Source organism: Acinonyx jubatus, chromosome C2, assembly GCF_027475565.1.
Source record: "Acinonyx jubatus isolate Ajub_Pintada_27869175 chromosome C2, VMU_Ajub_asm_v1.0, whole genome shotgun sequence".
In the NCBI taxonomy this organism is placed as follows: domain Eukaryota; kingdom Metazoa; phylum Chordata; class Mammalia; order Carnivora; family Felidae; genus Acinonyx; species Acinonyx jubatus.
The window spans coordinates 111,594,643-111,612,200 of record NC_069384.1 but is presented as its reverse complement, the minus strand read 5'-3'; the positions used below and the strand labels follow the sequence as shown (position 1 = coordinate 111,612,200).

The 17,558-nt window shown below is 42.7% G+C and overlaps 1 protein-coding gene across 1 annotated transcript in view; it reads right to left on the bottom strand.

The window, feature by feature from the left end:
* Positions 1–9,269, bottom strand: part of CLRN1 (clarin 1) — a 38,045-nt gene extending 28,776 nt beyond the window's left edge. The window contains exon 1 of the mRNA XM_015072485.3: positions 8,685–9,269. Coding sequence (XP_014927971.1) covers positions 8,685–8,937 — 253 coding nt within the window. The 5' untranslated portion in view covers positions 8,938–9,269. The remainder of the gene's footprint in view (positions 1–8,684) is intronic.
* Positions 9,270–17,558: the final 8,289 nt, after the last annotated feature.

The window sequence follows — 17,558 nt, the reverse complement described above, 5'->3', positions numbered from 1 at the left end:
TCTCATTTCTATTTCCCTTGTGCAATTTCTTGCACATTCTCTGTAATGACTTCTCTAAAATAATTTTTGGGCCGATGGCACATCTCTAAGGAGGTGATAGTCTCCTGATAGTCTCTTTGGAAGGAGCAGAACCCTTCCACAAGAGACAGGCAGGTGAAGGTCAGAATGTTAGCGTTCTTTCTGGATACAGTGCTGGAGAATGTGGCTTAGATCTTCCACCAAGTTCTGCTGAATTCGGCGGCCTCACCCACCTCGTCACAGGTGGGGCTGGACACCTGAGAGCCTCCCAGTCCAGGGCAGAGCAGTTTCCCTTATCCTGATCAGGTAGAAAACAGGCTCCTGTAAGTGGTGGGCAGACTCAGAAAGACGAGAAGCCTCTGGGGCTGAGAGCCAAGTATGCTGTTCCTTACTCAAACTCATCAATCAGATCTCACGTTCTTGCTGAGGCCAGGCAGGTGTAGGGCAACTGTGAGACCCTTCATGGAAATAAACAGCTGAAGGAGTGGAAACTAAGGATCCTAAAGCCTCCCACCTGTGTGGAAGCAATGCTAAACACTGCTGTTCCTCTTCCCTGCCCTCCTTCTGGAGGTCTTGTCCTTCCCTTATTTGGGGGACTTCTGATGCCTCATCTGCTTCCACCTGTCTTGGCCACTGGCCACCTCTGTAGTTCTCAGCCTTGGCTACACATCAGAATCTCCCAGGGAGCTTCTCAGCCATCCCACTTCTCAGGCACCCCCTCCCGAGATCCTGGTTCGACTGGCCTAGGATGGAGCCTAGGTGATTCTATGGTGCAGGTGATTCTAAGGTGCAACCAGGGTTATGGATCACTGACCCGATGGCTTAGGTTTCATCAACCCTTTTCGCCTTTATCTGGCTGGGTGCAGAATGAAGGTAACACCATCTGTGGAGCTCTGAGAACGAAGGCAGGCTCTGATAATGATGTCAGCCATGGTGCAGCAACCTCTTCCTAGATTAAAGCCATGTGGTAGCTTCAGAGGTCCTGTCTTCCTTCTCAACTTGTCCTCCTCCACATAAAAGGTGCGTAAAAACCGTTGTATTTGGCCCCTTGGTGCTCAGCTATTCATTTTCTTGAAAGGGAGTAAGAGAGAAGGTTTCTTTCTTCTTCCGGAAATGCTCTTGATCTGACTTTCGCCTCAGCCCATCTGCGGCCGGTCATTATGAAAATCCAGTAAAAGGCATTCCTTGACATACGCTCAGTGCATTCGCCTCCTTTAATATCCCCCATAAACTCACGCCTAGGTATTGAGCCAGGCTGCTTTCTGACAGCTGCCGTGGTCAGGGAGAATGAAATCCGTGACCCCAGCACTTAAGAGGAGGAGACCGCACGGTAAGATAGAACCGTCTAATATGCCATCTTTTCAGTACCGCGCCTGAATTCCTCTCAGCTGAAGTGTATCTACCTGACTCAACCCAATTCAGAGGCAGCCCCGTCAGTGAGTCTTAATCACCCACGGTGGCTGAGGGATGACAGCTGCTTTGGCGCATATGTGTCTCTGATAACAGAACCCATTTGACTGCTCCTAATCCACAGGGTATGATTATGTTGGGGTAATAACTCCTGAGAATGGCTTTGCTACAATTATAACACGCTGAGAGGGAGCGAAATACGAATCCTGCATAAATTAGTCTGCCAGGTACAGTTTGCTATTAGTCAGCTCTATCCTACCTGTAATAAAAGTGTATCATCTCCCAACCAGTCTGGGTGTTTACAGGCGTGACCGGGTGAAAGACTTATTTGTCATTGTTTAATTTAAATAAGTTTTTTTTAAAAAAAAAAAAAGGAAGTCCTTAATTTTATGAAATCCCTGATCTACTTCAGAGATAAAAACGAGCTTTTATTTTTCACTTTTTAAAAATGAGATTTTAATTTATGCTCTAATTCTAATCCACTGGCTCCTAATAATATACCAGTTTTTGAAGTTAACCAAAGGCTATGTACCTGCTTTTCTTTTTATCTCTGCCTCTGTTTTCAACACTCAAGACACCTCAGAAAAGAGCCTGCCATTTTGGTGAAATAATTGTTGTGGTCAAGTAAGTAATTCTGAAGATCATACCATGAAGGGTTTCGTTGGCGGTGATCTTAAGTCAGCCAGCCACAGGAGCAGTCAGCTCACTCTGCTTTCAACATAAATTATCAACATTAATGTAATATAATTTCATAACCCAAAGATTAGCCATAAGCATGTGACCCGCTCAACCTAGATTATTAAACAGACTTGGCTTGACTGTTTTACCTTCCAAACGTCAGAGATCGAGGCTGAGACATTAGGGCCACTGGAATGTGAAATAAAGAGGCAGTGAATGAGCCCAAGTCGCTAGGCCAAGGACCATCATCATATTGATATACAAGATTTAGCTCTTGTGATGTCCCGATGTCATTGTTGAAATGGATGGTGAAACTGAAGTTTGCTCTTATATTTTCTTCCTTGCTTTGTGTTCTTTTTGCACATTGTAAGGAGACAGACGTGGCAGAAGAATGATCGCGATCTATCATGCATCTGAATTTTAGTCTCAGGCTGGCTACCTACTAGATCTGTGACTTTGAGAAGTCCTGTGACCTGAGTTTACAGTTTCCATTTTTGTTCAAGGGGGAATGGCATCAGAACACGTCCCAAAGGGGTGGAGGTGATATATGCAAAATGCCTGGCACCTATCAGGCACCCAGTAAATGGGCAGCGGAAATAAGTGTTTTTAATTCTGTGTTGTCCAAACGTCCTTGGGGAAGATACCCACAGCTAGTCAAAGAGAAAGCACAAGAGCAAATTGTAAAAATGATTTGGAGTCCTGCTCTGACAGGTGAAGTTCACACACACCAGGGTTAAGTTCCAGAAGCCCCACCTGGGACCTATTGCACGAGCTTCAGATGCAGCCCTGTCAGCCTTTGCTTCATGGCTCAGGAGAGCCCAGGTGATGACTTTACTGGCTATTAGAGTAGAGAGTAATTTAAAGTAAAGGAAGGGGTGTGTGTGTATGTGCTTGTATGCATGCATGTGTGCAAAACTATAGTCCTCAAACGAGGCTAATTCTGTGAGGGATTTTTCCTGGTAAATAGTCTTTTCTATGTCTTTGCCTGGAAAAAAGGTCATTTCCTGGCCTAGGCAAGGAGAGAAGTTCCTTTCCTCAACAGCATCTTCCCATATTTCTCACCAATTGGAGGATGATTTCTGCTTCACTTCCTCCTTTGGGTAAAGAATCCCCTGAGAGTACGAAACACGCTGGTCGTTCCTAATTTCTTGCCATTATCAGTTGATGAAACCAAATGCAAGAAAGAGGAGTTTTTCAGGGAGGATGGCAGAGAAGTTTCTAGGAAAAATAGAGAAAGGGAAAAGTGGAGGAAATAGGAGTTCAGCCTCTCACTGTATTTTGACTTCCCTTTTGCTTTCTCAATAACCCCATCTAGTCTGTTTGGGTGTTTGTGGCTGCCCCTGCTCGCTGCAACCCCAGCAACGCACCTCTTTAGAATTCCAAAACATTCCATTTTTTTTTTCTCCTTCATTAACCCGTAGTTTTCTACACAAAAAGTAAAAGCTTTTGACCAGGAAGAAGAGGGGCATTCACTTTGATAATAAAATTCATTTGGGTCCTGATACATGGTAGGTATTTCAGAATACTTTAAAAATCATGAGATTTGAGGACCAAAGAGTAAAGGCACACAAAACTCACAGCTTCCGACAATGGTGGCTGCAATGTGTCAGTGGAGGCTTCAAGCGACAGAATAGAAGGGTCAAGCAATTTTAAAGCCGGAAGGACCTTGCAGAGAACAGCCAGCCCCTCATTATATAGATCATAAAGCGTTTGAACTAGAAGAGATGTTAGAAATCACCTGGTTTCACCCCCCATTTTACAGATGCAAGAACTGAAAACCAATGAAATGTGATGTGCTCCAAATCCAATCCTCGGTGAGTGACACAGACCTGCCACAAACCCAGGTTAATCCCGATAGTGTCTGTTTACCACGCATTTATTAAGCACCTCTCTGTGACGTGCACTGTGTGGGTCCTGCTTGAGGGAGTTCCGGGATGAATGATACAGAACTCCTGCCTTCTGGGGGCTGAGGGTCTCCTTGCAGAGAAATACACTTTCTCAAATACTTATAATCCAAGGTGATTTGCATGAGATTTTTGGGGCGCCTGGGTGGCACAGTTGGTTAAGCATCTGACTCTTGATCTCGGCTCAGGTCATGATCTCACTGTTCGTGAGGTCAAGCCCCACATCGAACTCTGGGCTGATGGTGCAGAGCCTGCTTGGGATTCTGTCTCTCCTTCTCTCTGTCCCTCCCCCACTTGTGTGGCCTTTCTCTCTCTCTCTCTCTCTCAAAATAAATAAACTTAAAAAAATATGAAGTAAGTTAAATCTCTGTTAAGCTTTTTAACACATTTTCAATCATAAGGTCTCAATTAAAATGCTTTTAAAAGTATGACTAAAGTTGCAATCTGTGATCCGTGATTGGTGAGATCTTATTTTTCACATTCCAAAAAAAAAAAAAAAAAAAAAATTTCCATATGTTTTTACCAGCTCATTGAACTATCTTGGCAATAAATAGACCAGCATATCTAGGAATGATTGATACCATATGATTCTTGGGTATCCTATTTTGATGATGCTCTACACTGTTTCCAAGCACCAAAACAGAAACCCACCCGCACATACTAAGCTCAAAACTGGCAGTTTTTGTCTTGATGGCTACAGTACGAGTTGAAACATCATCATTAAAATTTTACAGGTGACATATCAGGAAAAATTAAGCCCACCGGTTGTGTTTCCTTGAAAGGAAAACAGCCCTTCATCATAATGAATGAAATTGTGTGCTAGGTATGAATGCTAGTGACCTCTAGAAAATGAAGCGCTGACCCATAAGTGGATGAGAATCAGCCAGAGTAAACGAGGCAGAAGTTTTCCCGGCATAACTGTGCATGCTGGCAGGGAAGATTCTTGTTATAATTAAAAGAGATAGAGTGGTCAGTAGGGAACGTTTAATAGGAACAAACATGACAACATTGCCTGACGGTTTTTCTGCTCCATTCCTTATCCTCATGTTGCACTATATATCTGGGTTTTAAAAGTGACACATGGCACTGCCCATAAAAATAACACGTACACTTGTGCAGCAGAACCAAGCAAAAATTCATTTAGAATATGGACACTGTCAACGCCCAATTTACTCAGAGTAAATCTCTAGCTGAGTTTGCACTGTCCAGTTGTGATAGCTATTAGCCACATTGAAATGGCTGGTGAGCACTTGAAATGTGGCTAGTTTGGATGGAGGCGTGCTGTAAGTTAAAATATACACTAGATTTTAAGGACTTAGCACAAAAAAAGTAAAATATCTCTTACGTTGACTACATGTTAAAATGACAGTATTCTGGGTTTCTTGGGTTAAAGAAAAATGTCATCACAATTCATTTCACTTGTTTCCTTTACTCCTTTTTTCTAGTATGACTACTAGAACATTTAAAATTACATATGTGGCCTGCGTTTATGGCTTACATTGTATTTCTGTTGACCAGTGCTGATCTAAATGAAAAGTTTGGTCAGCGAGGTAGCATTTAGCAATCCCACAGAACCGAAATGTAAATCTGTATTAACTGATGCTGCCTCCACAGCGCGAAGAACCGGGTCACGAAGCGATTGATAGTTGGACGAGCTGCCTTTTCCATTCCTCCTACATTGGAAAGTTCCTTCAATCCAAATGTTTGCTTAATAACTTTTCTAAGGGGAATATGAGGAAGGGAAAAGTTCTGGGAAGTGAGTTGTGCCCTAATCATAACTTGGGCTCTGGAAGAAACAGGAAAGAATCATCTACCCTGAGCTCTCTGGGGGCTCTACATTTTGCTCGAAGGATGCCATTATTGAGAAAACAGGGTTAGGCCTCCCATTCTCTTACAGTAACAGGACTACACTTTTCTCTCAGGCAAAAGATCTGAGGGCTCTCTTCCTTCAAGAATGTGTTGTTAGAACGTCACTGACAGGGTGATGGCATTTTGAACGTGAAGATAGGGACCGTGAAGCCTTCCTGTAGCAGGAGTGTCAATTCAGTGCAGGATGTTCGAAAGGCATATTGGTGAGGAAGTTTTTATCACTGAGAGGTCTGCTTGTTTCAATAAGCACTATGCAGGGCACCTGGGTGGCTCAGTCAGTTAAGTGACAGACTCTTGATTTAGGCTCAGGTCATAATCTCCTGGTTCATGAGATGGAGCCCTATCAGGCTCGGTGCTGACAGTGCAGAGCCTGTTTGGGATTCTCTCTCTCTCCCTCTCTCTCTCTCTCTCTCTCCCTCTCTCTGCCCACCCCCGCTGTTGCCCTCCCTCTCTCTCTCTCTCTCAAAATAAACAAACATTTAAGAAAATTAATGAGCATTATGCTTTTTAAGGAATCCAGTATTCACTTTTCCTAACTTTCTTTTGTGTTCCATTGAAAGAGATACTTCTAAGCTTAGGCAGCAAAAGTGATACTGTAGGTATGCTTTGCAGGGTCTCATTGAAGTTAATGAGGTTTTGTGGTGCCTGGGTGCTCAGTCCGTTAAGCATCCAACTCTAGATTTTAGCTCAGGTCATGGTCTCACGGTTTGTGAGTTCAAGCCCCGCCTCGGGCTCCATGCTGGCAGTGTGGAGCCTGCTTGGGATTCATTCTCTCTCTCTCTCTCTCCCCCCCTCCCTCCCTCTCCCTCTCTCCCTCCCTCCCTCCCTCCCTTCCTCCCCAGCTCACCCTCTCTCTCTCTCTCTTTTTCTCTCTCTCAAAGTAAATACATTAAAAAAAAAGAAATTAATGAGGTTTTAACACGTCTGGGGTAGAGACAGGTTACACAGAGAGGCTGGTCACCACAGAACAGACTAACAAATGTAAGATCTTCTTAATGAGGGTGGGGGGAAATGTTCAAAGTATCACAAGGACAAATGAAATTCTGTCATAGGTGAAGGTATTGTCTAAACCCCACGACTCTATGAGTCCGCACAAAAGCAAAGGGTAGGCCACCTGACTAACACAACGGCGTCACAGACAGAGCTAGCAGAGGACACGGCCATGAAAACTATTCATCAAACCGCTGAGGCATGTGGCTTTGTGAGGATTAAATAAGACAAAACACGCTTCGTGCTTCATGTCTTGTAAGTGTTCACAAAACCTACCGTTTGAAACCTGTCCTATGGTATGAGTAAAGCTGATCTCTGTTTCACTGTACAAAATGCAAAGGCTCCAGAAAACTCACTGTATGGTCCCTGCTTTTGTCTAAATTCATGTGTGAGAAGCTTTCCTCTCGCTTTTTAGCTGTCAATGAATGAGAGTTACCTAATTCCACTCATCTTTTTTCCTCTTTTATTTTTTAATACAGTTGCAAATCATGTGATCTACTTTGTTCTTTTTTCCCCCCAAGGACAGCTAAGCAACTTTAACAGCCCCATTACCTTAATGAACTGAAGCCATTCAGCGAAAAGAGTTGGTATTCACTTCATCAAATCTAGTGGATGATAATTTTCCGAAAAGCTAAAGACTAATTCTTGAGGATTTTTTGGAGCCCTGTGACAATTTGTATCACCTAATAACCTATGTGAGTGAAAGTTGGTGTCCAGTGACTGCGAAGAAGATAGAAGGAATGTTGCAGAAATATAAATAGGCCAGCACTGAAATTTAATTAGACACTGCATATGTTAATAATAAATTCAATTAATTTAGCTTTCTACCTATGCTAGAGAAAAAAAAATACCCAGGCAAAATAATAATTCATTTTAAATGCCTCACTTGGTAACCTCCTTTCCTGAAGAGTGATTTATGCAGTAATTTACTGGCTGTTTCTTCATAAGATTGTTCCAAACCAGCCCTTTTGAAATAATAATAATTTCTGAATGTGTGTTGTGAGAGATATAACAAATGCCTTCTTATTAATTTTCATTTAATGAGTTGCCTATTCACATGGTAATTTTTTAAAAATTCTCTTCTTAAGATAAACAGGTTATAAATACTGTGGGTAACACTTCCATCTCACAAAAATCGAACAGAAAACCCATCTCATATTCTCTACATGATTTGAAGGTCAATCAGTTGCAAATTTTCTATCCTAAATAGGCATCTGTTTCTTTCCCAGTTAGCATAGCAGATCCGCTTTAAATTCCAAAAGCCAAGTGATTCACATTGGTGAAAAAAGAAAAAAAAAATATTAGCAGCAGGAAAGGTGCTAGCAGGGATAAAAGAGGGATAGATGGGGTACAAAGTCATGAGCAAGGTGGAAAAGAAGTTAGAGTTGCTTAAGGAGCCCATGACACTGACCTTTTTGTTTTGTTTTAAGAACAAAAAGAAGATCGTCTCTTACAGCTTTCTATTTGTCCAAGTTGCCCCCCCCTTTAAAAAGATACCAACATTTCTAGCATAAATATTAATGTTTAAGAGAATTTAATTGCTTACCTTCTCAAAAAGCTTAATTCCATACCAACTCATTAACTATATATTGTCATAATAAAAACAGAATGAAATAATAAGAACAAAATAGTAAAAAGTAGGAGGAAGAAATTGCTCACAAGAGTCCTAGGTATTTCAAATGGTTCACGTCTGTTTTAAGAGGCTTGTAATAGGGCAAGGCTCTTAAAAATAATTCCTTCTTAAAAGTAATTCCTTGTAACAATTGGGAGAGCGCGCCTAAAGTATTAAATAATTCAAATGCAATTGTTACTTACGTGAGAACCGAAAGGGCCTCGCTCCCAGCCCGCACTGCCTCACACCCTCTCCGTGGAAAAGCCCGTACTGCATTTCTCCCATGAACTTGTCCAGCTCCTGCCCAGAGGCATTGACGAGCAGAGCCCCTGTTTTGCAGAGGAAGGTGGCTTTGATCCACAACGGTGTCCCCAGGGCTGTCACAACTCCAAGGGCGCACACGAAGCTTAACACCCCAGCCATACAAAAAATGACTTTCTTTTGTTGGTTTGGCATGATGAGAAATGGCTTTTGTGAGAGTGAGGTCTAAAGAGGAGACTTTTGTGACTGATGAGAAGTGACTGCCCCTTTGGCTGCATTTATTGTAGAAGCTGAACGGACAGATCCCGGCCACAGAGGCACCTTCACCCTCAACGGTGGTTCTCGTCACTAGAATGGCAGGATATGGAGACTTCTTCATCATACTTACTTGACTTCTTTTCTGCTGCTGCTTCTCTCTAATTTGGAAGCTTTGGACTAAGAGTCTGTAAAATAAAACTCTTTCATGCTGCCTTCGACAATCTCCTCTTGTGTCACTTGGTAACAAAGGTCTAAGATAACAGATGGAGTCCTCCCTGTAACTTGATAAATGCCTCCCCTTTCCTCAGCCTTTTTTCTGATTGGATGAGTTGAAACTTTCAGAAACAGGCTTGGCTCCTATGGCAGATTTTCAGCAACCTGAGAAGTGCATTTTTTGATGTGTTTCTGTTTTCGTTTTTGATGGGGGCTGAAGAGGCGTGTGGACAGAAGAAGAACATATATGTATTTCTTGGTAATTAATTGATTTTGGAAAATGTTAATGTAACAGGATAAAACATTGAACTGAGTTGGGTTCTGGGTCAATATGAAGTGCCCTAGACCAACCATCAGGGCCTGTCCCCCTAACTCCTTTTCTTCCCAATCCATGATTTGGAATCATAGAAAAGTTCATTCCAATTTTTCCTGGGGCACAGGTGCAAATATCTAGTTTTCTAAAAGCTTTCCTTCAAAATGCTTTGCTGCTTCAGGACTCTAGCAAGGAAATGAGGTTCTGGGTCTGAGAAATATCTGAATCTATAAAGAAGAGAAGGGCACTGTCATGGAAAGAAGAGATTGTGTTCATATAGTCTGCTCTAAGAATTCACCACAGGGTACCTGGGTGGCTCAGTCGATTAAGTGTCCAACTCTTGATTTTGGCTCAGGTCATGATCTCATGGTTTGTGAGTCTGAGCCCTGCATTGGGTTCTGTACTGACAGCATGGAGCCTGCTTGGGATTCTCTCTCTCTCTGCTTGTCTCTCTCTCTCTCTCTCTCTCTCAAGTAAACTCAAAAAAAAAAAAAGGAATTTACCACAGAAAAGCAAGGGTCCTAGGAGAAGTCATCAGAGAGACAAGAGACAAATTCATGAGCAAGATTAAATAGCAAGTAAGTCAGGTTACATTGTTAATGCTGAAAACTAACGTTGAGAACTTAGTAACAAATTTTTACCTCAGCATTTCTACTGAGATTTTCCCTTCAGACACAGAACGTGTGTGTGTGTGTGTGTGTGTGTGTGTGTGTGTGTGTGTGTGTTTACTGAGTATCTATTGTATGGCACATTATTGTGCTAGGCTCTGACCCAGAGCCTAACTTCTAGTGAGAACTTAGTATGCATGGTATATTGCTCAGTATTTTACCTAAATTATATTATTTAGTCCTCACAATCACTGTATGAAGTGATGATGAAAATGATATCTCCATTTTATAGATAAGGAAACTGAGGCTCAGAGAGACCCAGCAACTTGCCCAAGAGAGTAATGGAGCTGGGATTCAAATCCAGGTGTTCTCATTTTGAGGTTTATCTGCTATCCTGAGCAAAGCCCTTGGCCTTGAAGAGAAGATAAGCTCTTCATCTTGGGTTGTATTGGGCTGGGAGTAATAAGGGCAGAGCAATCCTCACTAATTGTACATCTTGGATGCTTGGAGAACACAGGTATCTTCGAACAGAATTTTCCCACTTGGTCAAAAGCACATATTGATGCTAGTTTCTATTCTCTTGATCCACTTTTAAGCATGTCAGCTTAAGAGAAGTTAATAACAGAAGATGTATTTTATGCCACTGTCAGCATAAGTGAATCTCAAGGTTATGTGCACTTTGAGGGGGACTTTACGTACAGTCTTGGACTTCCTGGCACAGCTACCCTCTCTTAGTAGCTTCCAGAGGCTATTTTGTTGTTGTTTTGATTTTTTTTTAATGTTGGTTTATATTAGAGAAAGAGCAGGGGAGGGCAGAGAAAGATGGAAAGATGGAGACAGAATCTGAAGCAGGCTCCAGGCTCTGAGCTGTCAACACAGAGCCTAACTCAGGGTTCAAACTCACGAGCTATGAGGTCATGACCTGAGACGAAGTCAGATGCTTCGGCGACTGAGCCACCCAGGCACCCCCAGAGGCTGTCTTGTGAAAGATAGACAAGTAAGTATAGAACTGATCCCAAAATGCCCGTGGCCCTTCAGAGGAGGAAGGGGGCAACATAAACCACGACCACAGAAAAACAGAGCACACACTAGATTCCAAAGAGGCACTCAAAATTAAGTTTCCAGTCTAAGTAAGCTTTTTCATTTCATGTAACTTGACACCCACAATAAACAACTCACCACAGGTTATTTGCCCTCCCAATGAATTCTTCCCTGGATTTAGAATAATTGTCATCATTGTCCAGTAATGAAACAAGGGAGCAGCAGTGTCCCCAAGAAGCGGTTATCTGGGGTTACATGTGCTACACCCATTCTAGAAACCTTAGTTTGAGATGTCGAAGAAGAGCTATGCTAATTAAATCAGCATATTCTGTAATTGGAAGAGGCAGAATAATTCCAAGCCTGGGGGCAGAAATTATTTACAACGTAATCAGTACTATGAGTACATCTATGGAAAGGCTGTGGTAAGAGAGGAGTCGTTAGCATGGGACAGTGGTTTAATGTGAACCAAAACCCAACCCATGGTATGGTAAGCGATCCAGGAAGATAAGCCTTGACTGGATATAGAGAGCAGTTAGATCACACCAGTTGTTAAGTGTGCCTCAGCCTACAGTGGGGTTTTCCCTGATCCGTAGAAACAGAAGAAAAAGAAATACAACATAGTTCTTTTATTGTAAAATTATGTCCTTCTTAATCTTTGTTAAAATTTCCTTTCTTTAATGAATAGTGATCATTAAATACATCCTCACTTGGCAAATTAAAAAAAATTGGCAGGGTGCCCAGGCGGCTCAGTCGGGGAAGCACCTGACTTTGGCTCAGGTCATGACCTCACGGCTGGTGAGTTCCAGCCCCGCGTTGGGCTCTCTGCTATCAGTGCAGAGCCTGCTTCAGATACTCTTTCTCTCGCTCTCTCTGCCCCTCCCCTGCTTGCACTCTCTCTCTCTCTCTCTCTCTCTCTCTCTCAAAAATAAACATTAAAACAATTTTTTTTAATGGCAAACTTCTATCTGTTCCGAGTTTAAACAACCAACCAACCCACGGTCTATAGTATGCAAAAGCATGGACCCCTGTGTGGAAAGGATGAGGCCTCAGGCTCATGGCAACCTGCATAGACAACGTCTTCTGCTCTGACCCAGTGATTCTCTGCCTTGACTGCCCTTTGGAATCGTTGGAGGAGACTTTTAAAATACTAATGTCTGGGCCCTAATCCTTGAGATTCAGATTTATTTATTTTAGGGGATGGCCTCAGTGTTGAAGCACCTTGGGGAGTTGCAGGGGGCAGCCAAGGTTGAGAACGAGGGCTCTTCTCACACAGCTGCCTTCTGATTGCTGACTAGGGTTCGCAGGTATCTCAGTGCTGGAGTGCATGCACACGTGAACATTCAGACACCAGAGAGAAATTTCCTTACTGTAAATTAATAAATTGGTACAACCATTTACAGCTCAAATTTCCTGAATTTTGTTCCGCACTAAGATCATGATCTTGTCAAAATGTCCCGATGGGTCAGGTTTCAGCCTATCTCAGACTAAAGCCTCGGCCCCAGATCACAGATTTACCCCAAATCACCATGAGAATGTCAACGGTGATGTCTCCTGGTTGTGAAGCAGTCCCTCTCGGGTCTTACGCCCACCCCACCTCCTCTCTGCAGCTTCCTTTCAAACTTCAATATCAACCACCCACCGGCTGCATAGTAGTGTATGTGATCCACCCTCTGAGAATGATAGAATAGAACCTGGCAGTCATTATGCCTGACAGCCTCCTTTTGAAATTTCATCTTCAATGTCTTGAATGACAGTGATGACACCATTTTCCTTGCAGTCTCTCTGAGAATTTGAGTCATTAATGTCAGCAAGTTTTCACCAAGTATCCTACTGAAATCTTTACTTCTCTCAATCTTAACAGCAGTACATTTGGTAACATATGAAAATGGAACTAGGCCTTTTCTACCCTCCCTCCTGACCCCTTCCAGGTGCTGGTCGATGATAGAATTCTCCAGTGAGACCAGAAACCATATAGACAAAAGAGTACAATTGCAGACTATGCTTTTGCTTTCAGTATATCGTTTATGAGTCTTCTCATACTAATTTGGCTTCATTGGGTTTCCCTTATGGTTATTCAAAAACAAAAGCAAAAAAAAAAAAAAAAAAAGGCCCAATAACAAAGACATGGGAATTCTCATTGATTTGCTCCCTAAGAGTAAGAGACAGCATGGCACCATGAGGAAAGAGCACTGGGTGGAGAGGAAGATATGACCCAGGGTCCAACACTAAAATTAAGAATTCCCTAATTACTCTGGCATTCATTTTACTCCTTTATGAAAAGAATGGTCTTAGCTACATAGGCAATTCTTAAATTATTTTTAGCCAGAGAAACCATTTCCTCAACTGAACTTTTGAGTGGAGTAAGAGATAAAAATTGAGCTTCTAGGGGTGCCTGGGTGGCTCAGTCGGTTGAGCGCCCGACTTCGGCTCAGGTCACGATCTCAAGGTTTGTGAGTTCGAGCCCCGCGTCGGGCTCTGGGCTGACAGCTTGGAGCCTGGAGCCTGCCTCAGATTCTGTGTCTGCTTCTCTCTCTGCCCTTCCCCTGCTCCTACTCTGTCTCTTTCTCAAAAATAAAGAAACATTAAAAATGTTTTTAAAAATTGGGCTTCTATACTGGAAGGGGTGGGGATGGAGGAGGTCTGCTGCGGACTCTCCTCACTCCTTTTTCCCTAAGAGCCTCCACTTGCAACCCTAGAGTCAGCTCAGAGACAATGATGGGCATGGGCCAGGCGATCCTTGAGTTGCCTTCTAACTAAAATTTTTTTGCCAGTTATAGAATTTGAATATGTCCATTTGCTAGATTATTTTTTTCTTTGCTGTACTCACCTGTCAGCTATTATAGAATATTGTATTGCCTAGAGACACTAGGTGGTTGATTATTCCAATTATTAATTTTTAGATTTTTTTTTTAATGAGAGTTTCTGGGTTTTGTCCAATTTGTCGCTGGTAAAGCTGATTTTGATTTTCTTCCAAATGGATCATTATACTCCAAGGCCTCTCTGAGAGGGATTCAACAAGGGTTTATCAAGCTTCCTATTCTAAGACAAGAGGCCTTTGTGAATCTATCCCATTTTTCTCATCTTTAAAGCAAAATCTGGCAAATTTGATTGACGTTTCTTGACTGATTCAAGTTGCTGGTGATCCTCAAGTAGCATTGTAATTCTCTAATGACTGAAAGGGGTAAAAAAAAAAAAAAAAAAAAAACACACACTCCACAGAAAGAACTGATTGATTTATTAGGGGGGAAATTACCACATGTGCTAGACCTTGATTGCAGCTAATATTTGTAGAGCTAATTGCTTGAACTAGAGGATTAAAAGGGTTGAGGAAAGGGAAGAAAAAGAAAACAAAGTTCTTTCAGAATACAGATGAAGTCACAGTGGATTTGGACTGAGAGGGTGAATTCAGTGCAGGGATTTTCAGGGTTGATGATGGTTATGAGGACATTTAAAGTAAGTGCAAGAGCTGGGCTTCTGTGACAGAGAGCAGCCACAGAGAAAGCCTAAGTAGAGGAAGGTTGTGATCCTGTCAAAGAAGACGTGTGACCACACCCTCTGATTTTTCTGTTTCTTGTTGGTATCTCGTACAGAGACTATGGTGATACTTAAGCCTCAATTTAGCAGAATCCTGACCTATTCTGGGAAGGAGGGAAAAGTTACCTAAATAAGTGAAGAAGGAAGGCACCAATTGAGACCCCCTCCTTTAATAATCATAGATGGAGGGGCACCCGGATGGCTTAGTCGGTTAGGCATCCGACTTCAGCTCAGGGCATGATCTCACAGTTCATGAGTTCGAGCCCTGCATCGGGCTCTGTGCTCACAGCTCAGAGCCTGGAGCCTGCTTTGGATTCTGTGTCTCCCTCTCTTTCTGCCCCTCCCCTGCTTGCTCTCTCTCTCTCTCTCTCTCTCTCAAAAATAAACATTAAAAAAAAACTTTAAAAAAATAATCATAGATGGACTGAATTCCTAGTACAGAGAAATCAACAATAATTCTCACTGATATAACCTGGGGTAGATGTGTTGCAATGGTAAACTTTGGAGCAGTTTGATTCTGCCATTACTATTGTTGTATAAATGTTTTCTTTTGTGTGGGTGTGTGACACTTAAAATACTGACAATTTCTTTGATGATTTACATCAAAATAATAGTAGCAATGTTAACAAAAATATAATTCCTACTGGGGTTTATCCTATGTGCCTTCCATGTGTCAACTCCTTTCTTTTCAGACACACTGGGGCAATTATTAGATTTCCTGCCCCTCCTTTGTTAAGATATTCCAAGTAATACAATAGTTCAATTTTTAGCCAGACAGATAAAAAGTCTCCTGAAATATTCTCATAATGAAGAGCTGAATAATAGTACAATTGGGTGGATTTATATCTTATCAAGTCTCCAGAAATAACGAGTATTGACTTATGGAGCTATGCTAGCAAGAGAGACCTTTAGACTGATTCACCCAGACATTACTATCAGAGACTCACATAAAAACAGAGGTTGTATCTCATCCAAACACTTAGCTTCCTATCAAACCTTTATTTGAGCACTGACCATGGACAGAGACAGTTAAAAATAAGAGATGACCAAAAAGAGATTCAAGATTATCTTCATGTTCCAAGGATGGGATCAAAGCAACAAGATATCCTCAGGTTTAAAAATATAATTGCCTGGGGAAATCTGGGTTGGCAGGCCTTCATGTGAGAAGACAATTAGCTAGACAATGAGCTCCACAGGAGCCAACGGTGTGAAATGACAATTCCAAGTGTTACTGCACTGAGGCATCATCAGCCTTTGGGTTGATTGCCCAGCTCTGGGTCCTTTCTTTGAGAAATTCCTTTTAATACCCTGATAGAAAACTCTATGGCAGCCACCTTTGCACTATGACTCATGCTTTCCAGTCTACTGTGATTAGGAATAGATGTCCGGACTAATCAGAATCCATCTGCTGAGGGTTGAGAAGTGGTACCCAAAGACACAAGGTCAAAGTATTGGAGGCCAGTCCGCAGAGAGAAGGAGGGAGAGTCTCTTCCCATAAAGAAGGCCTTGAATTGCCCTCTCTCCCCAGTCTGACTGCTCAGTGTTTCTACCACCTGTCACCCTTCTCCTTCCTAGAAGTCAAAAGGCGGGCTTTGCTTTCAAAGCATTCTTACTCTTTTACCTGTTTGTTTGCTGAGAACTTTCCCAGGAAGCGCCAATTTCAGTTCTTCCCACCATCTATCTGGTTGTGGGTGCAGCGCCCCAGGTGAGACTGGCTGGACAGTCACGTGAGTGAAGGACGAGCAGTGGCTGCCGCAGATCCCACGTGTGGTCTGTGAGCACATGCATATTAGTGCCACCCGTCCCCTGTCCCAGAGCCTCTGTGTCCACCAGTGCCCTAGCTCTATGGGAGCTTCCCCTCAGGCTGGTCTTGTCTGATCCCTCTTTCATCAGGGATGGACACTCCCCTTACATGTGGTCACTACCTCACAGGCGCCCAAGGTCTCACCCTCCAAGGGAGGACCCCCAAGAATCTAGACTGCTGAACTTCCTAGGATTGACTTCAACAGAAGGGGGTGGGGAGGCCTGAACAGAGTCCTGGAGCAAAGACAGGCGAGACTCCTGTGCATGCATGCATGCTGGCAGCGTGCTGATTGCTGTCCCATGGGAGCTTCATTAGTCGCCATGAGAAGGACGGCGTAACAGTGTGATCATGGGACTTGATTTCCATTCTGGGCCCTAGCTGCAGCCCATGTTCCCAGTACACCCTTTCCTGAGTACTGTGTCCCTCCCTCTTCACTTTCCCAGACAGCAGTGTCTCTTAGCAAATCTGCAAGTGATATGTATACATGCCCTACTGAGATCTTTTTCTTCCCCCACTCAGGGTAGATCACACATGAATTAATCCTTCAAATGTCTTTCATTCTACCATAGCTACTCATATTCTCTGTCTCTCTTTCTTCCTCAGCCTAATTAGCAAAAATAAATATTTTGTCCATCCATGAGAAGATCCTGAATGAAGTGCGTATTTATGCACCTTAGAAAACCAGCACTATCTCCTTGGATGGCAAAACATAGGCTAGTCACTAGGGCATGAAGTGTTAAAACGAAACGTTTTAAGCCCAGTGGCCAAGACACTTCACTAAGTACTTACAAAGCAAGGCAAAATTTCAAGGTTAAAAATCCCTTTCCAGGAAATTCAGATTGAAATGAATATAAGATCTCTATTAATTTTCCAGCGCCTGTGCATATATTCTCTGTGCATGGTCCTTATTTGAAAAATAATAAAGGCATATTATAGACAAGGCAATGTAGAGGGTTATGAATGCCTTATCTGTAAAGTCTCTTTCCAAGATGAGCAGCCACAGATGGGGAAGGGGGTGGTAAGCGCTGGGAAACCCAAGCTGGAT